The 26,899-nt window shown below is 36.7% G+C and overlaps 1 protein-coding gene across 1 annotated transcript in view; it reads left to right on the forward strand.

Annotated features, from left to right (window-relative positions):
* iav (transient receptor potential cation channel subfamily V iav) overlaps window positions 1-26,899 on the forward strand; it is a 62,323-nt gene that overhangs the window by 15,373 nt on the left and 20,051 nt on the right. The window contains exons 4-14 of the mRNA XM_089648951.1: window positions 3,150-3,463; window positions 5,994-6,219; window positions 9,669-9,784; window positions 12,993-13,229; window positions 15,436-15,587; window positions 17,468-17,598; window positions 17,693-17,778; window positions 18,278-18,439; window positions 20,006-20,194; window positions 22,507-22,622; window positions 25,472-25,719. Of these exons, the coding sequence (XP_089505077.1) occupies window positions 3,150-3,463; window positions 5,994-6,219; window positions 9,669-9,784; window positions 12,993-13,229; window positions 15,436-15,587; window positions 17,468-17,598; window positions 17,693-17,778; window positions 18,278-18,439; window positions 20,006-20,194; window positions 22,507-22,622; window positions 25,472-25,719 (1,977 nt within the window). The remainder of the gene's footprint in view (window positions 1-3,149; window positions 3,464-5,993; window positions 6,220-9,668; window positions 9,785-12,992; window positions 13,230-15,435; window positions 15,588-17,467; window positions 17,599-17,692; window positions 17,779-18,277; window positions 18,440-20,005; window positions 20,195-22,506; window positions 22,623-25,471; window positions 25,720-26,899) is intronic.

A 26,899-nucleotide genomic window follows, 5' to 3' on the forward strand; every position in this document is an offset into this window, starting at 1 on the left:
GGGACGAAATCCCACCCGCAAGGATATCACAACAGTGGCAGCAGTTCAACGCGGAATTGCCGTCAATATCGTCGATTCGTATTCCACGTCATATAGGAGTCACGGAAGGATGCACGTTAATACTTGTTGGATTTGCGGATGCCAGCGAAAAGGCATATGGAGGAGTGGTATACGCTCATGTGACCACTCCTGATAACCGAATTAAGGTTCAATTAGTTTGCGCAAAATCAAAGGTAGTGCCGCTAAAAATCGTCTCCTTAGCACGCCTAGAATTATGCGCTGCATTATTGTTATCGCACCTGTTAAAAAAGGTAATTGATAATTACTCCGCTAGGTTTACTATTCATTCAACATTTGCCTTTTCTGATTCGACTGTAACTTTAAGTTGGATTCATTCATCACCTCACCGCTGGCAAACCTTTGTTGCCAATCGTGTAGCAAAAATACACGAAAATTTAAACAGTAGTCATTTTTATCATGTCGCAGGTGCTGATAACCCTAGCGACTGCCTGTCAAGAGGTATGTTACCATCGCAATTGATAGCAAATGACATTTGGTAGAATGGTCCAAAATGGCTTTGCCAGCCGCATTTTGAGTGGCCTATTTCACCATTTAAGCACGCAAATTCAGAACAGTTACCGGAATTGAAACTCAATCAGTATGAACAGCCAACTACTTTTGGCTTGTGCTCTCGTGTAGCTGATCCACCCGAAATGAAACCTAAAACCGATAATCGCCTCAAGACAATCGTGTCACCTTTATTATGCACATTGGCTTCTCGCATTCATTCGTGGTCGAAATTGATTCGAATTGTCATTTACGTGTTTCGCTTCATTAGGAAATTGCCGCGTAAATTTGAGTTAAGCCATATTGACATTGCAGAAATCGCTATTATAAAGGCAGTTCAGCAAGTACATTTTTCCGATGATATGAAGTCAGTGAACGACGGCAAGAAAGTACGGCAAGTTCTTGCTAAATTAAATCCATTTATTCAGGACGGTCTCCTAAGAGTAGGAGGCAGATTGAGAAACGCCGAACTCGAATTTGATAGTCGTCATCCTATTTTATTACCCGCTCATGATCATATAGTTGATTTAATAGTAGATTATTACCACACTAAGAATTTGCATACGGGACCCACCTTACTTATGTCTCTGTTGAGGCAAAGGTTTTGGATACTTTCTTCGCGCAATTTGATTCGGAAACGCGTGCATCAGTGCAATACATGCTTTAAAGTCAATCCCAAACCGCAATTCCCAATAATGGGAGATTTACCCGCTTGCCGCGTCCGCGAAGCTAAGGCCTTTCTGCACACGGGGGTCGACTACGCTGGGCCGCTTCAAATAATCCCGCATAAACGTCGGGGTGTTAGAAGCCAAAAGGCATACATTTGCTTATTTATCTGTCTGGTGACCCGCGCGGTTCACATTGAACTCGCTTCGGACCTCTCGACCGAAGTCTTTCTCAACGCGTTCAAACGTTTTCTATCCTGTCGAGGGCCTGTAAATGTAATGTATTCTGATAATGGGACAAATTTCGTAGGAGCTAAATCGCATTTGAAGGCTTTATTCGAACTTTTAGAGTCACCGGACTACAAGAAAGAATTCTCAGAAAATTTGTTGGAAAACCGTATCGAGTGGAAGATGAATCCTCCACAAGCACCCCACTTCGGTGGGATCTGGGAGAGTAACATTAAGTGCATTAAATGTTACTTAAATAAAGTTGCGGGTACATCTCTTCTCACATACGAAGAGATGCAAACGGTTCTTCATCAGATTGAAGCTATTCTAAATTCACGCCCATTATCAGTGCTCAGCGTTACCGATGTTTCGGCTCCATTGCCTTTAACACCCGCGCATTCTTTAACGCTCACTCCATTACAATCTTTACCCGCTGCTGATTTGTCAGATGCGCCAGTAAATTTGCTGCAACGAAAACATCTTGTCGATCGTCTCGTCCAGACTTTCTGGAATCGATGGCGAATGGAGTATCTGAACACGCTGCAATCGCGTCAGAAATGGAATACAAATTCGAATCCAATAACGAAAGGCACCGTGGTAATAATTAAGAGTGACAATATCGCACCACTACAATGGCCTATTGGCGTAGTGGTAAACGTCCACCCCGGCGTAGATGGGGTGATCCGCGTTGCGGACGTTAAGACTAACTCCGGAACATATCGCAGGGCAGTCGTTAAACTCTGTCCCCTGCCTACACAATAACTTTAACGTTATCTTAGATTTAGTTAATTTAGAATTTAGTTCTACCGCGGGTTCAGTATTGTTTATTGAATCCTTTCATAACGTGTTTCTTTTGTTGTATTAGTTACTTTGACCATTGGTCAAGGCGGGGGGCATGCTCGGGCCAGTTATTGTTGCATAGTATTTGGTTCTGTTGTTTCCCACCCGCGTTCCGCGCCTTTTACCTACATGAGTCAGTTGTTTAAGTAACCGCGCCGCAAGTACAACCGCTTTCCGCATAACCTATCTTGAGTTATTAAAAACCGCGCCGCGCTATAAACGGCAAATGTTATACCGCAAAGAACGCCGTAAAAAGTGCATAAAAATAGCAATCTATAACGCATTGAACCATTTCGCAAATCCAATATCACTATTCCCTTTCCTTGACCTCCTCCAATACTAACAATTACCCTACCGGTGATTAAAACAGAGCAAAGTGGAAGGTGCCGACAGCTTGGAGATATTGGTAAGTCAATCAAACAATATCACAAATACCGCAATTACAGTCCATTCACGCCGCAACAACCGTACCTTATAGAAGGTACGAAAAAACACAGATTTTGTTTTTCTCAATTACCTCCTTGATTATTGTATTTTATTTAATTTCAGCTTAGTTTATTTTATTTTCAATTTATTATTTCATTTCGTATTATGTAACTAACTAATCATCACGCCGTTTCTCCGCAGGGGTAGGCAGAGAGGACGCACTGCCAATTATTAAATATTAGTAAAATGTAAAATGGGAGCATCAGCAAGGTAAAGCACCCAGATTTTCAAATAATGGTTTGAAATATATAGGTATTGTACCTAAAAAAAAAACAAATAGCAAATTGCTTCCGTTGAAGGAGACCAGATTGTAATTTTACCGCCTCAATATAATGATTGTCCATTCACGTTTCATGTTGTTAGGGGCCAGCGCTCTCCACCTCGCGATCGCCTACTTCAACAACGAGCTAGTGCAAGACCTTGTGGAGGCCGGAGCCAACGTGAACCAGAAGGCCATCGGGAGTTTCTTCCTACCACGCGACCAGCAGCGACCACGACCCACGCGCACCACGGACTACGAGGGTCTGGCCTACCTGGGCGAGTTCCCGCTGGCCTGGGCCGCCTGCTGCGCTAACGAGTCCGTCTACAACTTGCTGCTGGACTCGGGGGCGGACCCCGACCTGCAGGACTCTTTTGGAAACATGATACTTCACATGGTGGTGGTGTGCGATAAACTGGTTAGTTCATTTACTCCAAAGACATCCAAAATGATGGACTTGCCCTAACGTAAAATCTATTAATGACAAGCTGGAGGAAAATCTACCATATTAGTCATTACTTTGACCGCCGAAAGGCAACAGTTTTCAGCGCGGTCCATTGTGGGTCTTTTCTGTCCAGGATCTGTATGTTCGTTTTAAAACGAACCGCCAGTGTAGCGACACTAAAAATGAGTGAGGTCGGTAAATTATTACGCATTAGTAAAAATTTCTAACTTAATACTTGTTGTGTTCCCACAAACAGTTATCCAACTCGTCGTGGAAAGAGGTCATAAATAATTGGTTCTTTGTGATAAATAAGGGATTTATTAATACTTCGCGTATTACAATGGTGACTCGATATTCGACCTAACTAAAAGCTGGCTAATTGAGATCTGAGAACAGTTAGTTTGTCTGGGAGCATTCTCACTGGCCCTGGCGACTACTGACTACTAGCTGCCATCTTGCGGACTTCCAAGCAAGCTCTTTGCACTGCCCTCTATGAGTGCATCTGTGAAGCTCTTAACTAACTCACTTCTCAACAGGTAACAGAATATACAAATTTCTGAGACAAGCCTGTTTTTGGCGCAGCCGGCAATTTGCGCTCCATTTGTAAAAAGGACAAGTAATTCGTAAGCAGATTTCATTCTCGCGGACTGAATAAGTGATTTTAAAATAAAAATTTAAATGAAATGTAAAACTTATACGTCAACATAAAAATAAAATGAAAATACCTCCATTATAGTAATTTTACAACTGCTACACTGTATATATAGCAATACCGCCCAGCTGCTCCCAATAGTCTGGACTTAGTGAGACTATCGCATTCCCAATTGGGTATTTATTTATTTATTATACGACCTAGTGGGCTTTTCTTAAAAAAAATACAAGCATTTTGTATCAGAGTAAACACTTAAAAATTAATACAATAAAGAAGAATGTAAACACAATGGCAAAAATGAATCCTTACGCATATAATTGAATAATATTCAACAAAACAAAATAGTAGAAGCGGAGAAATTATATGGGTACATAGGTCTATTTGTGTCTAGAAGATTAGGGGGTTTTTCACTATCTCTGATTATGTTCTGACCAAGCACTAATCCGCGGATTAGTCATTTTTTCGTTTTCACTATATCTGAATAACGCTAACGCTCGGGTTAAAGTTAGATTTGACTAATCAGTGCTCAAACTTCACGTTAGGCGCTATTCCTCGAATCAAAGATGGCGTCAAAACATTCCGAGTTTAACAGCTGAGAAGTGAGTCGAATTTTGTAGAATGAATTTGAATGCTTGTATGATCCATCCTGAATTATTTGATTGTGTTCAAAATAAGAAACAATGTATTAATTCGACACGAATCTATCTAAAATGACCTGATAATCAACATAACATAACCAAACAAATGCACACTTCGCGGTGTGCGGACTGTGACGCATGACAGCCGTGGCAGTAGATGGAGTAACTGCAAACATTTTGCGATGTTGCCAGACTATTTCGAGTATTATCTATCCGGCAGCTCGAAACAATGGTGAAACGGTCGCCGTTGAATAACGAAGTTATTCTGAACTTTAAAGCCAGCCAACGGATAGCTATTCAGATATTTAGCCCGACATAGTGAAATACCCCTAAGTGATAGAATATACAACATTTATACTGATTAGTTTTCAAATGAAATATATCACCCAGATCAGAATATTTGTTTCCGAGATTGTGAAGTCTCGGAATCGGAGAATTTTGGTAAGCTAGTGTCCTGGTGTTATTGAAGTAAAAAGGTAAGAAATGTCGGCATGATTTTTTGGGAACATGGATATTGATACATTGAAGTAATTCGGGACAGTCAATTTTAAAATGTAGTATTCTTTGTAGCAGTATTAAATCTGTGCTTATTCTTCTTTCTGAAAGTTCAATAGAGACATTTTATCCAAGAGGTAATTGTAATTTATGTTTTGTATAGGAATATGCAATTTATAATTTATAAACCTTAGAAACTTCCGTTGAATCTTTTCAATGATGTTATCTGAATGAATATTGAAAAATGGAGACCATAACGTAGAGTTATACTCAACTTGGCATCTGACAAGGGTTTTATATAACATAATAAATGTTCCTAAATTATTGAAATCTTTTGAGGCTCTCAAAACAAAGCCAAGAGTCTTTAGGGCCTTGTTGATAATATTATTAATATGACATATGGGTATGTTGTGAAGCTGAAGGTAGTGGAGAGGGGAAGGAAATGGAGAAGAGGAAGTAGGGGGAGTACCTGGCTATTCTGATCTTGTCACCAAACACAGCTAAAGCCTTTTCAAGCAACGTTTCAATTCATAATGGTGGTCTTACACCATCGCGATACTGAGAATATCTTCCACTCTGGACTGTACCGCAAATAAAAGCTGTCAAATAACACAAATATTTGACATTATTACTTTAAGTACTGTTTTAGCTCTGCATTAGCCTTCTTGGATATAAGGATGTTCCAGGGATATTTATGAATGATATTCTTCATCTGCAGGACATGTTCGGCTATGCGCTTCGCCACCCCAAGCTGCCAGCCAGCAACGGCAAGTCCAACACGCAAGGACTCACGCCGCTCACGCTGGCCTGCAAGCTGGGCCGCGCAGAGGTGTTCAAGGAGATGCTCGAGCTGAGCGCCAAGGAGTTCTGGCGCTACTCCAACATCACGTGCTCTGCCTACCCGCTCAACGCGCTCGACACGCTGCTGCCAGACGGAAGGACCAGTGAGTGGAGTTATTATTCGTATGCCTTCCATTGAAGTATTATGTACGGAGGAAACACCAGCGTTCGAAATATGGGCAACAGCATTGAACCAATTTACTTCATAGCGATAACACGGCTTCAGTCGGGTACAAGCTCTCGGCCTAAATAGTATAAAATAAAGTCGCTATCCGCGTCTGTCTGTTTGTGCGCTTAGTTCTTCTAAACGCCGCACCGGAATTTGATTGGGTTTTTACTATCATTTAGAGATTTTCTTCCGGAAGGTTTACACATATAAATCATGCATATTATATGTTTAGAAAGTAGAGAAAAGTCGATGTTTTGTAACGAAGTCGTAAAAATATATTTTCGGGCACTACATTGCGAACGCTGGCTAAACCTTATGAGATACAGGGTTTTCCAATAAGAGGTGTTATTTTGAATAGCCCGCTATTTCGGTAGATGTTACTTTTGAAGCTGTCATTTTTTTACATTTGACAAGTAGAAACTACGCCATTAATAAAAATGGAACGATACACGCTTCAACAACGCATTGAAATTATTAAAATTAACTTGAGTGAATCAAATGCAAATCATCTTGAGTGATGAGGCCCATTTCCACCTCAGTGGCTTCGTCAACAAGCAAAATTGTCGCATCTGGGGCTCGGAAAATCAAAAAGTTATTGTTAAAAAGCCTCTTTATCCTCAACGTGTGACTTTTTGGTGCGGTTTATGGTCCGGCGGAGTCATTGGATCTTACTTTTTCGAAAATGAGGCTGGAGCAACAGTTACGGTGAATGGATTGCGCTATCGAGAGATGATTAATGATTTTTATGGCCGGAATTGGATGGTATTGATCTGTACAATAGCGTGGGCCGATTTTTTTTTCTTCAGAATTCCATTTGACGCTACTTATAAAAAGTTGTCTTTGTATCTAAAACATCAAAATAATATACTTTAAAAAAATTCAAAAAATATCTTAAGGCTCCACTTTGCCTTTAAAGTTGGAGAAAATATGTTAAAAAATAGTTTTTTTCAGTCTCATTATAAATTATTCTGGATCAGTTTAACCATGTGAATTTATGAAATCTTCTTTAATAAAGTATGTAGCTTTACTGTATATAACTAGAATCTATTATTTTTGTAATAATACGACACAAAAAAGTTCCCGCCCGCAGTTCCTGTTTCAAAAAAAAGTAGGAAACAAGCTCCCGACTGTTCGATATTTGTTCTTGTAAATGTAAAGACAATTATTGTACTTGTTCGAAAGCAAGGAAAGTTTCCCTTAAAGAAAAACAGTTTTTGGAAGACCAAAGAGGTGAGAGAAAAATATTCATCGGCAGTGTTGATACACCGACTACGAAACAAATTGAAAAATCTATGAAGAGAAAGAGAAAAGATCTCACTAAAATAAAAGACCAGATGTGTGAAGAAAAAGAATTTGTAGACACTGTATCATTATCTTCCACTTCAACATCAAAATCATCTTCTCCGATCGCAAAATCAAGTAGGACACTTAAGACTAATACCACTGCTTTTCCGACGACCAGCAAATCTCCATCTTTTACAGTTCTCTCCAAGATCTGTGACAGGTTCAGGATATCGGATTGAACTGGTGCAGCAATTGCCTCTGCCGCCTTAAAAAAAGCACAGAAATATTATAAAAGCACGGTACTTGAAGAACACGTATCGTTAATCGTGGAACCAGGATCTCATTTCGTGACCCATATTACCCCTAGGTCAGGCACTGCCGTTAATATAACCAAAGCAATTATAGAATACTTTGCTTGTCAAAACATTTCACTTGACCATTCAAAAGCAATTGGTTGTGATGGTACAAATGTTAACACGGGAACAACTGGTGGTGTGATTCGAACGATGGAGAGACACTTAAATCGTCCAGTACAGTGACTGATCTGTCTTTTTCATTGCAACGAGCTGCTTCTACGCCATTTGATTATTAAGTTGGATGGCACAACTACTGGACCTCGTGCTTTTCCCGGCACCGTAGGTTCGGCTCTTCATAATTGTCATAATTTACGGTTCAATATTTTTTAAATATTGATGTGGAGTACTCGACGGATGTCCTACATGCTGATTTAAGCACCGATCAAAAAATTTCAAAACAGTTTCCAGCGGACGTTGTCATCCTGATATTGCCCGAAGAAACCCAGGAGTGATGTCACATGCACGATGGCTTACTACAGCGAGTCGTATCCTACGACTGTATATTGGATGCGCAACGCCATCAGAAAATCTGGTCATATTAACCACATTTATCATGAGGGTATATGTTCCCATGTGGTTTGATATAAAACTACATGGGTCGTGCAAAGATGGTGCGAGGCATATTTATAATATGATAAACTATTCGCGCTATCTTAAGGACGAATTAAAAGCCATCATTTATCCCGTAATACAGCGAAATGCTTACTACGCTCATCCGGAAAAATTACTCTTATCAATGATAACCGATGAATCGCCTATCATCAAAGAACTTGGGATAAGACGTTTGTTGAAAGCCAGAGAGTTTTCCCGGACAGAGCTCCGAACATTAAATTTTAATACACAATGCTATATTGATATGATATCTTGGCAAGATACGCCGATCACATATCCTCCCATTTTAGAAGGTGTAACAAATCAAGACCTGGAGGATCTTAACCTAACTTCAGAAATCAGTTCCATTTTAATAAAATTTGAGAGATTCCCCTGTCACACACAATCGGTAGAACGCTGTGTGAAGGTTGTAACTGAAGCATCTTCGAAAGTGTGTGGCAAGAAGAACAGGGAAGGCCTTATTACTACCACTATAATATCAAGAAAAAATATGCCAAAAATTGAAAATATGCGTGATTTCATACCGGAATAATTGATTACGTTTATTTCTATACGATATCTGTAATATTTATGAGTTAAATTCTTAATGTTGAAACAGCATTTGATACTAAATAAATTATTGTGAAAATTATAATTATAACTCTTTCATTACCTTATCACTTGGGAATAATTCACAAAAAATGTATTTTAATCAATTTTCGATCGCAAAATGGAACCTAAAAATGATAAAATTCAATGACTTTTTTAATTTTTTATTAACAATAAAGACCTAAGACAACTTTTTATCGGTAGCGCTTATTGAAATAAGTCAATTTTTTTTTCGCCATACAGTGGCGGCCCAGGCTACTGTACAACGTTTAATTTCAAGAAAACGGCGCTACGTGCTACACAAGCAACGAAACCATTGCTATTTTACGATTGAATATCAAAATAACACCTCTTATTGGAAAACTCTGTACTACGGAATTGTATATCTTAAAAAGGCCTACTATAATTGTATATGTCTATCTCCTAAGGATAACCCCCATCAACGCCGAGCGCAGCTAGTGTACGCTAAGATACTGTACTAACTGTTCTTGCAAAGATAGATAATTTACCTTTCATCGGTAAATATTGTATTTTATGATTTCAGATTGGAACTCTGCCTTATTTATTATCCTCAACGGTACGAAAGAGGAGCATCTGGATATGCTGGACGGTGGCATCATTCAGAGGCTGTTGGAAGAAAAGTGGAAGACGTTCGCCAGGGTAAAGAAATTACTGTGTCTTCTTTTCAGTGGCATATTATTGTACTGCGTTGTTTAGCCAATGGTAGTAGCTGGACAAGCTTAATTCCACATTTTACAGTAATTGAGTTGTTTAAATTTAAAATAAGTTAATCCTTTCTTCTCTTCAAATTTTTTTTTATTTTTTATTATTTATTGAGTTAGTTTATACATTTGAATATAAACTAATATAAACAAGATCATATTTCATTTTGTAATTTTACATATTTTTACAGTAAATATAACATTTATTTTTAAATACATTCATTCTTCCTTCATTCTTCAGACTTTCAGGTACTTCATCATACATTTTTAGTCCTTTGTACATTAGGCAGTTCTGTGATTTTGTTTTTTTCATATGTGGCAATCTAATCCTATTTACATTTCTGGTTTCGTAATTATGAACATCTCTATTAAAAACAATTTCATCCTTAAAATATTTTGGCATTTGGTTGTTCATGATTTTATGTACAAAAATTAACACATTATATAATAAGTCTCTTTTTTATAGAAATCCAATTTATCTGTTCTCTCATTTGATCTATGCTTGCGTATTTTCCTTTTCCTAGTATACATCTCATAGCTCTATTCTGTATAACATCTAGCTTGTTCAAGTTTCCTTCATTGGCCAAATACAACATAGTAGAGCAATAATCTAAATGTGGAGCAACTATAGTTTTATAAATCAGCTCTGTAGTGTTTCCATTTAGTTTATTTCTTAATCTTCTAAGAAAATTGACTTTTTTAGATACCTTCTTTAGCACATATTCAAAATTTGCTGCGAAAGTTAGTTTTGAATCTAGTATCACACCTAGGTACTTAATTTCATTTACTTTTTCAATTTTTTCGTCATTAATTGTCAATTTTAACTCTGTGTTATGCGTTTTGTTGCCTATTTCCATATATTTTGTTTTGTTGACATTCAGTTTTAATTTGTTTAATTTCAGCCATTTCGCTATATTTTGTAGGTCTTCATTTAATTTATTGATTGCATCTATGTACTCTTTACATGAAATATAGATTAATGTATCGTCTGCAAATAATCTAATTTTGCAATGTTTTATGGTTTTAATTATATCATTAATGTAAATAATGAATAGAATTGGACCTAATACCGACCCTTGTGGAACACCGAGGTTGTTTTCTATCGGTTCTGATTCTGAGCTTTCCACTTTTGTTACCTGTTTTCTTTCATGGAGATATTCTTTGAAAAGATTTAGAGCTACTTACTACGATTGGATTCTTATTTTAGAGCTCTCAAATAAGAATCCAATCGAATTTTAAATTAGTTCATGTTAGCAGAATCGATTACATGTTATGGAGGTTTGTTCAATGCTTCCAATATTCTTTGCAAGGAAGTGTCTCCTAGGATTGGTGCAAGGAGTTTTATTAATTTTTATGAGTGATTTATATTTTTTTGGCAAAGATTTCTTGGATGCCAGGGCAACTATAATGTTCAGATAAAATTAGTTTTAAGTCTCAATCAAATCACCCCTTTCTCTTCTTTCTTTTGACATTGGTCATCTTAGTTCCTTGATTATATCTTCATATTGCTAGTCTTTCAAAGCTCTTGGTGTTTTTAAGAAACATCTCTATACTCTATCTATTAAATCTATATATCCTTGGCAAAATATGGACTCTTTTTACAATCCTAGAGATATGCGGTTCCAATTTCAAGTCTTCTGATATGATAATTCCTAGGTCTTGTCATTGCTTTTCTCCTCTGTCATTTAGGGAGCCTTCCCTGCCTCTTTGCAAGAACCGACACTGGTGTGTCTATGATATTTAGTCGCATTCAGGGTATGGGTATGGAACATATATATTATAGCGATAATTATTAACCCGAAACACAAATATAAATTGAAAAAATCTTCTGAGAAAAAATACATGCCGCTGACGTGAATCGAACCTGCACCGTCTGATTGCCGGTCAGGTGCATGGAACCACTGTGCGACTGTTCTACGTTGGCTTATTTTTAACCGCCAAATAATTCAATTAATACTAGTATTTAATTCAAAAATTATTGCTTTTTGATTGATTACTGAAAACAACCAATTTTATGTTTGTAGGAAAGGTATTGTTAAATAAATATTTAATATCAACAAATGCCAAACGATCAGATTCCATAGATCTAAAACCCCTTTATTATTCGACTACTCAATTAACAATGCCAATCTAAAAAGAGTTTTTGAATTGAATGACCTTGGAGTTATCTTTGACTCCAAATTACGCTTCTTGAATCACATTAATAGCATTACCAGTAAGGGATTACAAATGCTTGGATTTATTCTCAGAATCGCTAAAGACTTTAATAACATAAAAACTATAAAATTACTATACACGTCTCTGGTTAGAAGTCAGGTTGAATACAATGCAACCATTTGGTGTCCTCATTTCAACTCTCATTGTTTACTAATTGAAAAAATTCAAAATAAATTTTTACATTTTATTAATTTCAAAATTGGTATTCCTATTATTAAAATCAATTATGTCAATTTACGCAGTAAACTTAACTTATCGAAATTATCTGAAAGGCGAAAAATATTTGATCTCCTTTTATTATATAAAATTGTTCATTCAAGGTTAGACTGCCCTGACACTATAAACTTGCTATCTTTACATATACCTCCAAAATATACTAGACGCAATATTTTATTCTACAACAATAACTTCGCTACGAATTCTGTGTTAGAAAGAATACATAGGTTGGGCAATGAACTAAGTGATGTCGCTGACATATTTAATTTAAACTTCTTTACATTTAAAGCCAAATTAGTCCACCACTTTTTAAATGTTAATAATGTATGAGAAATCATTATATTTTATTTCGATTTTCTATTGTTTGTTTTATACTGTTGTTAAAAATGAAATTTGTAATTTTTATGTACTTAAAAGCCCAATAGGGCGTCAATAAATAAATAAAAATACTTAATTTTTCGCTAGATGGCGTCGAGATATATTATATCTTACAGTAATGTGGTGAAATATTTCATTTCACCTCATTTAATATACTGGTGCAATCAGATGCGGGTTCAATTCGGGAAGAGTTTTTCAATCTATATTTGTGTTTCAGGGTAATAACTTGTTATCTTTTGTGCTTTTCATGAAACCTTATTTTGTTAACATATATTATGTTTACCTTTAATTAAAAATAAATTATAATATTGATGAATAACGTATCTTGGTTGCAGAATCAGTTCCTGAAGCGATTGCTGATTCTTTTCATCCACCTGGTATCGCTGTCTCTGGCCGTATACCTGCGGCCCTCGGAGCGGACCGCCCCGCTGCTGGGCACGCCTGATAGTGCCAAGGACGCGCTGCGCTACGCCTGCGAGCTGGGCACGCTCATCGGCGTGCTCAGCTACGTGCTGCTGCAGCAAGGAGATGAGGTCAAGAACCAGGGTCTGGGAGCTTTCCTCAAACAACTGGTAACCATCAATGCCTTTAACAACAATGCACAATTAGATAATGTATGATTTCGCCTTTTCTGGGTCGTTGCACCGAGCATTTTACTTGAATTTTAGATGTTTTAATAAATTGTATTTCTCTTTAAAAATCTAAGGTGTTTAATAAACTAGAACTGTCAAATTACAAAGTCAGTGCTGTCGCTTCACTGTTTAAGATAGTCTAATCAGACTGTTGACACAAACCATGAACCTAAAAAGCCCTGGACAGAGCATTAGTGCGATATTGTAGAAGCGGCATTGATCTAGGAATTGGTCAGGGGAATTGCCTGGCAGCCATCTTGAATGACAAACTTTTGAAATGATTTGTATGCAAATAAGTAAATAATGAACTATTTAATTTTTTTTGTATTGTTCGTGCAATTATAACGGCTTGTGATTATTTTTTGAGTACTTGATGAGATGATGATGATTGGGTACTTGATGATGAGATTGGAATATGTTTTTAAAAAATGTATTTAGGTTTTGGTATTATTCACACATCTTGATAGTTCCGTCCAGGGCTTATTAGGTCCATGACACAAATCAGCAGTAACAACGAGTATCAACAATAATTGCCGCCATTTGCAAACTGTCGTTGGAATCTATTCTTCATCATAGTATGGAGCCAGGACATTAGTCAGTGTGACTCTTACAAATCTATTACTGAAGGATGGTTTTGAGCTTTAGGATATGAAAGATGATCTCTCATAAGGATGAGATTTTGCTAGAGTGGAAAACATTTTCAACAATGACATTACAATACATCTAAACCTATGACCCGTTATTGTCAATCGAAAATGTGGCAAGTAAAAAGAGGACTTTTATGCATGTTTCCAGTAAATTCTTAATTTAAACGTTGTTCATGTATGACAAAGATAGACATTCGAAGAATATGTGTGTGTGTATGAAATAGAATTCGGACCAGGCAGCGTTTTAGTATTTAAAAGTTGGAGGGAACACTATGTAATTTGTACTCTTTGGACTCACTGGTCGATAATCAACCGACATAAATTAAATGCTGTAAGACCCTGTACAGAAAATTTCCACGCTGAACTGTGATGCAGATCATTATTTTACTATGGCAAAACTTAATTTTCTGCACAGGGGTCATGCAGCATACGGTTTATGTCGATTGCTTACCGACCCCTGGACGACGGGCTTAGATGAATACGGAACGCTGTATGAGACGACCTACTACCAGCAGGTTTTCCATCTAATACAGCGTTGTTACGTTCGCTATCTCTCTTTCTCTTACGGCGCTTAAAATCTTCAGGAAACAATCGAAATAAGTGCATTATTTATAAATAATTTGCGTATATTTACAAATTAAATGTTATTTCTTGGCTTTTATTAGTGTTTATCATATAATGAAAACACTTTTATTAGGGTTTATCGTGTAATGGAAACATTTTTATTAGTGCTTATCGTGTAATGGAAACACTTTTATTAGTAACAAATAATTATAAGCAATAATTATTCGCCTGAAATATCAATACAAATTGAAAATATCTCCAGAGTAAAAATAAATGCCGTGTTGGCGGGTTAGAAATAAGCCGACATAGCTCAGTGGTTTCAGAGCACCTCAGCACATCAGAAGGCACGGGTTCAATTACCGTTGGCATTGATATTTCAGGCGACTAGTTATTGCTTATAATTATTTGTTATCCTTTATGCTATGCATAAAAACCTTGTCTTATAAACTAGTTATTAGTTCATTAAAAAATAATACTTTTATTAGTGTTTATCGTGTAATGGAAACACTTTTATTAGTGTTTATCATGTAATGGAAACACTTTTATTAATGTTTATCATGTAATGGAAACACTTCATTAGTGTTTATCATGTAATGGAAACGCTTTTATTAGTGTTTATCGTGTAATGGAAACACTTTTATTAGTGTTTATTTTGTAATGGAAACACTTTTATTAGTGTTTATCATGTAATGGAAACACTTTTATTAGTGTTTATAATGTAATGGAAACATGAGTGTTTATCATGTAATGGAAACACTTTCTCATCACGCACGATGGCATTTTTATACTCATGTAATTTAGTTAGAGATAACACACAGCCTCACAGATTTTCACTGAAACCACTAAATCAAAAGTTCGACAATTACCTTACCTATCACTATAGTTTGTAATATCATCGTTTTAAATATATTATTAATGTCTTGGTGTGATTGCAGACCCACGCCCCAGCCAAGGCCATCTTCCTGGTGTCCAACCTGTTAATCTTGGCGTGCATCCCGTACCGGCTCATTGGAGACAAGGAGACGGAGGAAGCTATTCTGGTCTTCGCTGTACCCGGCTCCTGGTTTTTACTGATGTTCTTTGCCGGGTAAGATCTGAATACAACCTTTATTGTTTTATTGACCGAACGCAGCGAAGTCCTGTTTTAACTCGAGAGTGGAATAGGATCATACTTTCGTTACTCCTGGACACACTACCCTCAGATTCCTACCAACATCTCATACCTTTATTGTTCGCCAAACTTAATGCTCCTTCCATGAGTTAATGTTAAAAAAGATTGTAAAACATTGTTGGTGGTTTGATATCACAAAAGGTGTTAAACAAGGCTGTGTAATGTCACCGTGGTTATTCAATCTATACATGGATAATTGTATGCAAGAATTGAAATAGGTGGGATTGGGCGCGAATTTGAGTAATCTGAAAGTATGTTGCCTGTTGTATGCTGATGATGCGGTGCTGATTGCTAATAGTATAGATGATCTGCAGTCTCTCTTGTCTAGGATGAATGAAGTATTCATGAAGAATGAGTTAATGATGAATGTAAGTAAGTCTAAAGCAATGGTGTTTGAAAGAGAGAGTACGAAAACAGTGTGCAATATAGCTGTGAATGAGGAATACTTGGAGTAGGTAGATGAGTTTGTGTATTTAGGGAGTATGTTTACGAGAGATGGGAAGGATGACAGAGATATTGAAAGAAGGGTAAATGCAGGTAACTCCATTAATGGAGGACTGAACGCAGTTGGCGCTAATAAAAAATTGTCCAAAGAAGCGAAGTTAGCAGTCCACAATGGAGTGCTGGTACCTACCCTGATGTATGGAAGTGAGGCATGGAACTGGCAAAGAAAGGATGAAAGTAGATTGAATGCTTTTGAAATGAGATTCCTGAGGCGTATGATGGTTAGTTAGTTAGTTTTAGTTTTTAAAACATTAGTTCTTTCACAAATGGTGATTGTATGAACTTGCGCATAATATGTACTCTCTCTCTCTCTCTCTCTCTCTCTTTATTCAAGTACCTAACAAGCTATAGAACCTTTCTAATTCCCATCGACCAATTCACATCACATAACATAACATCGTCAAATTTTTAAACATTAGTATTATTAAATTTTGCCCAAGAAAAAGCTCCATGAACTATCAACAGATGTTAAAGGTACGGACACATATGCTCATAAAGCCATGCTTGCAAGCATGCTTAAAACTAGCACGCTCTTCAATTGTACGCATTTGGTTGCGTTAGGGATATTTGCTTTAAGCATACTCGTGAATAAGCATGCTCAAAGCAAAGAATTGAACATACATGCTATTTAAAAGCAGGCTCTCGGACAACACGGAAGCTTTGCAAGAAAATACAAGCAATCAAAACATTGTCAGTTCCCTGCCATCAGGGCCGGGCCTGTGCGGGCGCAATCGATGCATTCCACTCCGGACTTCGAATTGTCAAGATACCAAGGCGCTGATAATACCTAAAACCTAACAGTCCACAGATATCGCCCGGGCGATAAAAATTTTCTAACGCCAGGCGCCATTTTGCTTAGTGCCAGCTCTGCCTACAATAATCGATATTAGCTTGCTTATAAGCAAGCATGTTCAGACATGCTAAGAGACCACTCTCTTCCGCCCGCGCCTCGAGTAGCGTGCTCACAAAACAATCGGCTGTTGATTTGTGAGCACGCTCTATGAGCATGCTGAATACTAGCAATGTGCCACTAAGTGGCAATTACTCAATAACAGCGTGCTTTCAGGGACAGCTCTGAGCCAAACGGCGCTTGATGCTGGTAAAAACTTCATAGGCATTGTGAGGTGTTAGGTATTATCAGCGCCTTAGCTCCTTGGCGTCTTGGTAACGCCCGCAGCAGACTGCTCCAATTGTGCCTACACAGGGCCGGCCCAGCGTGCTTTCGTACTACTAATGAGCACGTCTGTCCGTAGCTTTGCTTGTTGAAATAATGTAGATTATGTGTGTTGCAGAGCTGTTCGTTTGACTGGCCCCTTCGTCACCATGATCTACAGCATGATCACAGGTGACATGTTAACGTTCGGCATCATTTACATGATCGTACTGTTTGGTTTTTCGCAATCATTTTACTTCCTCTACAAAGGTGAGTCCTTCCTTCAATCTTTCTTAAATATTATGTATCTTTACTGTTCCCAAATAAGTTTGTAATGTTACACTTTTCTGTACGCTTGTTCTAGGATTTCCCGGAGTGAAGAATTCCCTGTTTGGAAGTTACCCCAGCACCTGGATGGCTTTATTTCAAATCACTTTAGGAGATTACAGCGTGAGTATTACAATGGGTCTTTTTTTGTGATTTCTTTATTTATAGAGCGGAGACGGTTTACATGTAGTTCCCGTGAGCACTTAGGCCATTGGCTCATTGTGCCATCTCCCATTTTACCTCATTCCTTTGAGAGTCACCCGGTCCCTTTTATAAAGTTCACCAGGGTTGTTATTGTATATGTGGCTATGTCTTCTGCTTCCACAATGTGTCTTCCCAGGTCTCATCTCTCCTCTCCATTCCCCTTTGCTTCCGTGAAGGCCTCACAAAGGAAGTGTTCACGGAGGTGGCCTCATTTCTCCTTTCCATTCCTCTGTGATTCCCCATCTGTGATAAAAATGTTCAAATTGGTAGATTTGCTGTGCACAACACATGGCGGGGTACAGCTAGTAAATAAATAAATTCCTAGCTTCCTCAGTGAGTTTCTATTCATATTTAGTAGTTGCCAGAACCGGTCAGGGTTTAACTGTACATTGTTCGCTTGTATGATTTCTAATTCCAGTACTCGGACCTGGGCTCCACGACATACCCGAACCTCAGCAAGTCGGTGTTTGCCATCTTCATGGTGTTTGTGCCTATCCTGCTGCTCAACATGTTGATCGCCATGATGGGCAATACGTACGCGCACGTCATCGAGCAATCCGAAAAGGAGTGGATGAAGCAGGTACACTATTATTTCATCATTTGCAATAAACGACACAAATATTATATTTTTTAATTACCGTTATTCATTTTTGGGTTACTGTTCCGTGTTGTGCTACTTTCTTATTTAGCCAACGTTTCGGTCAGCGTTATAGTATCCATCATCAGGCCAGAGATGTAGATTATGCTGAAGTGTGCGTTTATGTAGAAGAGACAACGTATTTTTTATCCACTCAAGCAATTCGTTGTATTTATTTACCTTAGTCGTAAGTCACTCGATATAAGTCTTAGATGTAAGTCACTAGTTTTAAGTCAGTAGTTCTAGTATTAACTGTTTAAGAAATATATTTGTGCACCGCACTTAAGGTGATTTTTCACGAAACGGCGGTATATTTTTATTTACTCCGACTTTATGTCCGGGTTAAATCTTCCCCACAGGAAAAACTAAACCTTCCACAAATGATCATCTAGTCAATCCACATTATGCAAGTGCATTATATAAGCATAATAAATACAAAACAATACAAAAACACGTCAACTCACCAGAGATCAAATTGGAAAATAATTCACCGACTCCAGATATTTTCATATCAGAGGGTTCGGCTCGGTAGAACTTCTAATTGGACCTACTAATCCTACTGATCCCTCAATATAAATATTTAAAAAATCTTTTGTAATCCTATGTGTATTTAAAATGACTGATTTTTGCATTTTTATGTATAAATTCTTTAACAGATCTAATATGCCTAAATTTTGAATGAGAGAGCTAAGTATTATAAGTATTGTCAGTAGACGAAATAACAAATGGTAATATTTTTATAGTCTGAGAATGCCAAATTCTTTTAATTTCATTTCCTAAATCTGTGTATTTTCTTATTTTTTCAGAAAAAGATTTTTGAATATTACAGGAATTTGGAATAATAACAATTAATATTTATTTTATTAACATCATTACATAAAATATTAATATGGAAACATATGAACAGCTTACTGCAATTTAAAGCCAACAAATCCACTTAAATTTTCCGTTTATCCCATACTGGCTCTACCCCGCCACGCGTTGCTGTGACTCAGTCTATCTGTGCAGATAGAGAAACAATAGCGCATGTTGATTTTACGTCCAACAGATGGCGCTGTTTTAACAATAAATAAAAAACATGTTTTTACCTGTCATAGGTGACATCTATATAATAAAGGTATATAAAAATTCATCGTTGTGTCAAAATTTTAAACCAATCATCGAAGAACTTTCGGAGATTTAAGATTTGAACAAACAAATATTTACTTTTTTATTTATTTAGATTTTCAGCTCAAAACGTTTTTTGCAAATTTGCCATAGTAAGCCAAAAATCGCCCGAGATATGGTATTTCAGAATAATAATAAGGAATATTAAATTGGTTTTCGGAGTAGTAATGGTTTCGATTTTAGTGTACCGAAGATATAAGCCATAAAAATGTTGATTTTTGCGGCCGGCCGAAGCCTGCCAAGCGTGTGACTTCACAGGACATCAGTGTTTGGTTACGTGTTTGTTTTTGGAGATATTAATTATCAATGATGTAAGAATATATCTTGTTTGTTTGTTGTCAGTGGGCTAAGATCGTGGTCACACTGGAGCGCGCTGTGCCGCAAGGAGACTGCCACCACTACCTTCAGGAGTACTCCATCGGCCTGGGGCCCTCAGATGACCCTCGATACGAGCAGAGGGGCGTCATGGTCATCAAGTCCAAAGCCAAGACACGCGCCAAGCAACGCAAGGGGGCCGTCACCAACTGGAAGGTAACAGCACGTAAACCTGTACCTATCATTTTCACATAAGTACACAATGGGCCTTTCTAATAAACGTATTTAAAATTTTGCACAACTAATAAACAACCGTTTACGATACAGAAACAGTTGGTTATCAGTTGTGTAAAATGTATTAGTAAAGAGGACTGATTCTAATAATTATCCATGTTAGAATAATTTGCGATGAGATTTTCCATGATTGATAAAACTTTAGATTCCATTTTTGATTTAATTAATCAAAAATGGTTATTATTAATCAAAATTCAACAGGTTAAACGGGGGTGCAGGTCAATTTTTTAATCAATGTATTGTATACTTGTGTACTTAGTACAGTAGCCCCAGAGAAGAGAGGTTGTATGTGACGTCATCGTTCTAGTATCTTCTGTCTTTTTTGTATTCATACAACACGTATATAGACTACTTTATGAGAGTTCCCTATATAAGAAAGAGACAAAGTTATACAACAACTGGCAGAAACACACAAACACAGTGTTTATGGTTTTTTGATTAAGAAAGTTTAGCTAGTATCCAGAGCAATTGTTTTCAGTCTTGCTTTTATAAATTATTTGAAAAAAAAAGAGGTGAAATCTATACACTAAACGATAAACAAAACGCCAAATGTTTATTAAGCATATTCAGTCAGTACGTTTATTACATAATAATAAACTTTAAGGTTATGTTTTCCTTCAGTTCGAATCCTTCTGTTGGAATGCCCGCCTCCAATTTGGTTGAGCAGTTGTTATCAATCTGTTTAAGTTGAAGGTAAAATTGAACCGTGTGGAGGTGCCTCGTATGTCAACGGTTGAACCAACCAAATTGAGTGGGCTGTAAGTCCCATTAGCCTAAAAACCAGGCGCTATGCAAATCTTGCGCTTTGTTTTAATATTTTTATTTTTATTTATTGATTTTATTTTAGTTATTTGTACATTTAAGTTTACAAATGACTAATTAATAAATATACTATGTTGTTTTTTTTCTTGCTTGATGTGGCTCCTATACAACATCTTGAATTTTTCAATTGGGGCAGACTTAAGGTTTTCCGGCAGCGCGTTATAGTATTTCATCCCTTTATATAATATACTATTCTGAGTATTCGCCTTGTCCTGTTTTGGTAGCCTGATTTCATTGCACGTCCTAGTTTTATGTTTGTGTATGTCCTTGTTGTATACAATTTTATTCGAAAAATATTTGGGTAGCAGGTTGTTTACTATTATGTGTAAAAATATCATCGTGTTCAAGGTCAACATCTGCTTCACCGTTAGCCAATTTAGTTCGTTTAACATTTTATTTACTTTTGAATATCTATTTCGTCTGAGTATTGTTCTCATTGCCCTATTTTGGAGAATTTGAAATTTATTTTGCTCTCGGTCGTTACACAGGAAAAGGATAGTTGAGCAGTAATTAAAATGTGGAGCAATAATGGAGTTATAAATGGTGATTGCAGTTTTTTCGGACAGTTTTTGGCGAATTCTTCCCAAAAAAGATATCTTTTTTCCAATTTTCTTTTGGGTATATTCAGCATGTTTGTTAAAGTTGAGTTTGGAATCTATTATAACTCCTAAGTATTTTATATCGGTAACATTTTCAATAATTTCACCATCAATTTTGATTTTGCTTTCACTGGATGTCTTCTTATAACCAATTACCATACATTTTGGGTTTTTTTTAAATTTAATTTAAGCTTATTTATTTTTAGCCATCTTGATACATTATCTAGTTCATTATTTAAAATATGTATTAGTTCTTCATAATTTTCTCCAATTATATTAATAGTGCATATATCCCATTACTCTTTGATGGATTATACCTACGTGCCTGAAAATTTCAGCCATAGTCATCACCACAACTACGTTCGAGATACCACACAGAATAAGGAGTTCTAGCACAGCATAGCATGACAAAAGGAATGGTGCTATTGAATGAAATATCTAAAACAGTAGACATATTTAATTACTCTATATACCTAAGCTTCAAACTGTTTTGTACGGTGACCGGGTATGTCATCAAAATGACAATTCAACACACCTACAAAAAGTTATATGAAGTCATGTAAAAAGTGATGAAACACAAACTACGTTAAATAAATTAAATATGTTACATAGGTAACAATTGAACCTAGTTTTTGTTTCATTACTTTTAATGACTCTATATCACTTTTTAAAGGTGTGTTGAATTTTCATTTTGATGAAATATCATGGAACTGTTTTGTACGGGTTATGTCGAGTAATTAAATAATCTGTCGTAATTAAAAAATAAAAACTAAAAATGTTAAAATAATGTTAATTAATGATGAACTCTTTCAGCGTGTTGGCAAGGTGACTATCAACGAGCTACGCAAGCGCGGAATGACCGGGGAAGACTTACGCCGCATTATGTGGGGCCGGGCTTCCATATCAACTCCCACCAAGATACCTACCAAGTAAGTCATCATTCATTACCCGCTTTTAAAAACACCACTCTTCCATTCGGGCCGGCCCTGGACAGGCGCAACTGGAGCAATCCGCTCCGGGCACCGACTTGCCAAGGAGCCAAAACACTGATAATATCTAACACAACACCCTTGACATTTTTACTAGCGACAGATGCCATTTGACGCCTGCCCTACCGCTATTTCAAACATTTAACAAATGGATTTTAAATGTCAATCAATTCATTAAACCCAATTTAATGTGTAAGGGTGAAAGTAAGATATCTTTAGATTTTACTAAAGGAGCATGTTGAACATTCTTCGTGCCAGGTTTAACCCTAGAACCGTACCCTGGGGTACAAATTTAAAAAAAAATTGAAAATTTGCGATAACTTTTTCGTTTCACAACGGATCTTTTCGCGCCGCCGCGTATTTGCAAGTGGGGGGGAGTCGCTTCGAAGCATCAGTCGAGCGGGAGTCCTGATAGTGTGTGGTCGTGGCAAAACGTGCGTGGGGCGCTCCAGTACCCCTGGGTACGGTTAAGGTAATTATTTTCATTACTATGATTTTAATGTTTTTGCGAAATAAAGCATGTTATTGTGCTATTTGATACGTGTTTCTTTATTTGAATGTTATTTTTATTTGCATAATAACCTTACACATAACTTTGTTTTGGAAAAAATGTGTAATTATTTATTATATTAAGGTATTTTGCATTTAGTTGCGTGTAACTTGAATAATTATTTTTTTTTAGATGGCTTTACGTCAAAATCTATCGCAAGATGAAATTCAATGCCTTCTTCTGTATGCTGATGATGAAGAAGATGTGGTTCTTGGGGATAGACGAACTTATCTGAAGACTTTAGCTTTTGACCTTATAAAACCTCACTTGGAGGATCGATTTTTATACAAAACTTTGCCGATGCATCTCCAAGAAAGTATTGGCGGAATATTAGGAAAAAAGCGGTCTTATGATGCTACAACCCCTTCAAAATCAAAATCTAGAAGATGTTCATTTTTTCCCAGGTCAAAAGATCGTAAGTCACGCGCTCAATGTCAGAAATGTAAACGTTTCATATGTTTAGAGCACCAAACAAAGATTTGCCGAAATTGTTAAGAAAAGTTACTTTTAATTAAGCCTTATTGTATTATGTAAGACTGAAATAAGTGCCATAACAGTCTATGTAAGTTAATTTTGAATAAATGTTTTTTCTCACGTAAAAAAGATGTTTTATTTAACGGGGTACTCCAGTACCCCTGGGTACTGTTAGTGTATGATCTATGATGGGTACGGTTCTAGGGTTAAGGTGCTTTCTAGTAGGCCAGTCCTTGGTCTTTCCTGTCTCTGCTGTCCCACTCGCACAGAAAACAACAATACTTTGTGTATCCCGCTTGCAGTCCTAGTAGGAGCCCTATTACTTTTAGATCACCACATATTTTCCATTCGTATTTTACATATTTTATTTTTGTTAACAGCAGCTTCATGTTGTCATAGTTCTCTTTCATGTTTGTGACCATAAATAAACCAATCACTTTGTGATTTGTGACATTCAAATTCAAATGACATTCGAGCCTAGTGTTGCCATATTATAAAAAAAATCAATTATAACTCACGAATAAAAATGAATTAATACACATTTTAGTAAAACTTAAAACCCATAAAAACTTGACGTGATAGAAAAAAACTTATCACATATCTGAAATCAGCGTGAAATTTCCTGCCAGATTTGGCTACTTTCGTTAAAGGGACAAAAAATGTGTTGACCAGTGTTATTATCAAAACTAGCTGACGTTTACCCGGCCTTGCTGGTGATTATCCTTAAGAGATAGACATATAGCACGGGCGACTTTTATGTAGGCCTTTTTAAGATATACAATTCCGTAGTATATCATTTTGATGTACCTCATAAGATTTAGACAGCGTTAGCAATGTAGTGCTCGAACATATATTTTTTCGTCTTTACTATAAAACATAACTTTTCTCTACTTTCTACAAATAAAATATGCATGTATTATATACCTATGTAAACCTTCCGGAAAATAATTCTTTAAATGATAGTGAAAACCGTAACAAAATCCGGTGCGTAGTTTAGAAGAACTAAGCGCACAAACAGACAGACGCGAAGAGCAACTTTATTTTATATTATTTAGAGATAACACTTCAACTTAACTAATACAAGAAACAACTATCAACGTTGGCAGAGAAGCAAAATGATACATTTAAATTCATATTAACTATATTATAAGTTGACTTTCAAGTTGTGTGAAGGTTCTATTCAAGTTCTTTCATCATTTCAGTTTTGTGAAACAACTGGCCAATAATGATATAACAACAGAACATGAATAGAACCTTAACAGAACTTGAAAATCAACTTTGAAATTTGATGAACTGTTCAAATTCTGCGAAACAACCCATCTTTACCGAACGTCGTCGTAACAAAAATGACATCAAATTTCTTTTCAAAATTATGAATAACTTTGTAGAATCGTAACTCTACGCCACAATCAAAATCAATATTGATCACTGTCTACTAAAAAACCCCTAAACTTTCCATATTCTTTACCAAAGAACAAACTTAACCTTATTCCAACCTCTCGTGCGAATGTGTCAACTATATGAGCGATTGGTATCATTTATATTTACATTTACCATATTATTTAACTTAAACTATTCCTCAAAATATTAATATGAAAACATATAAAACTGCTTACTGCGGTTTAAAGCCAATGAATCCAACTAGATTTCACCGCTTATCGCATATTTAGATGATCTATAAATTTGGCACATTATGGCAAGCGAATGTCTACAATTTTGTGCACCGTTATTGGACATTTGGCAATGTAAATAAAAATAATTCCAGACCACTGCTTGACCCATCTATCCAACAAACCGGGCTGAACATCGCTGGCGGGTTTGGAGAAGCCATGTCGTCGGCCCTGGACGTGATGGCCTTCACACATAACCTCGACATGGCGGGTGCCAACGGCATCAGCCTGCACAGCAACGCAGCGAGGGTGGCCCTTCCACCCGGTCACACGGCTAACGGTTTGCAGGTCTCGGGAGTGGGGGCAGGTAAAAGCACGGGGAATGAGCTGAAGGTTCCCGGAGGTTTGTAGGCTTTGCTTTTATCATTCATTTTAACCGTGGATAATAGAAACAACGTAAATCGGTCATGAAATGCTGCGTACAGAACACGAGTCGCAAACATTGTTCACCCATATTCAAAAGTCTGAGGATTCTCTGCTTAAATTTCACACGCAAAACCGTGTTTCAACATTTTTTTATGAAATTCAAATGGGATATCCAATGTCAGGCAAGTTAAAGAGAGACAAAGCGCATGCTAAATGGGGTAGAACCAAAAGGTACATACTATGTTAGTCAGTTGCGACATTGGTTTCTAATAAAATATATACAGAACACAATTCTAGTGTTCTTCTTGATTCTATGGTTTCTAACTATGCATGATATTTGCTGAAACAAACGCAATACTTTCATTACCTAGCCGCTTTAATGGTCTGTGCAGTTTGGTCCTAAACTGGCGACAGTTGGCATGCTTCCATGCCAAATCTCCCGTTGTTTCCATTATCGATGATTTTAACCATACTTTTAATTTATTACATTTTATATTAGACGATTGGCTTACTGTTTACCTATTAGAAAGATTCCTTGTGTTAAATAATTAGTAGGGTAAACGGATAACTCAACACAGTGACAAATCAAGACCCTTTTGAAAAGTGACATGAAAATTGATGAAAAGAAGTTAAACAGTCTAAATAGATTAAGGATGGTTTGTTTCACAAAATTTGAACAAATCCTCAAATTTCAGAGTTATTTTACAAGTTCTGTGAGAGTTCTATTCAAGCTCTCTTATTATTTCTGTTCTGTGAAACATTTGGCCCACAATGATTTAATAACAGAACTTGAAAATTGACGTTGAAATTTGATGGTGAAACAGCCCATCCTTAGTAAGGTTAGGTTTATAGGTTAGTTTTTTTCATCGCTTTTAATGACCTTATACCACTTTTAAAAGGTGTGTTTATTTGTCATGGAACCATTATTAGTATCGCCCAAGGGTCGTGGATAAACAAAAGCAGGTATAAATTTAAATGAAAGTCCAGAAAGCTTTTTAAGTAAGGATAACTAACTAATTTAGTAATAATTAATTGTGTTCATCATCATTTTTGAGCAAATTAAGAACCTTGTTAAAAAGTTTAGTATTTTTTATTGGTTATAGCACCTTTAGAGGTTTTTCACTTCACATCTTGCACTGGTTACATAATATATGCAA

This window comes from Hesperophylax consimilis, chromosome 28 (genome assembly GCF_061612785.1).
Source record: "Hesperophylax consimilis isolate HC1 chromosome 28, BYU_Hcon_1.0, whole genome shotgun sequence".
Classification (NCBI taxonomy): Eukaryota; Metazoa; Arthropoda; class Insecta; order Trichoptera; family Limnephilidae; genus Hesperophylax; species Hesperophylax consimilis.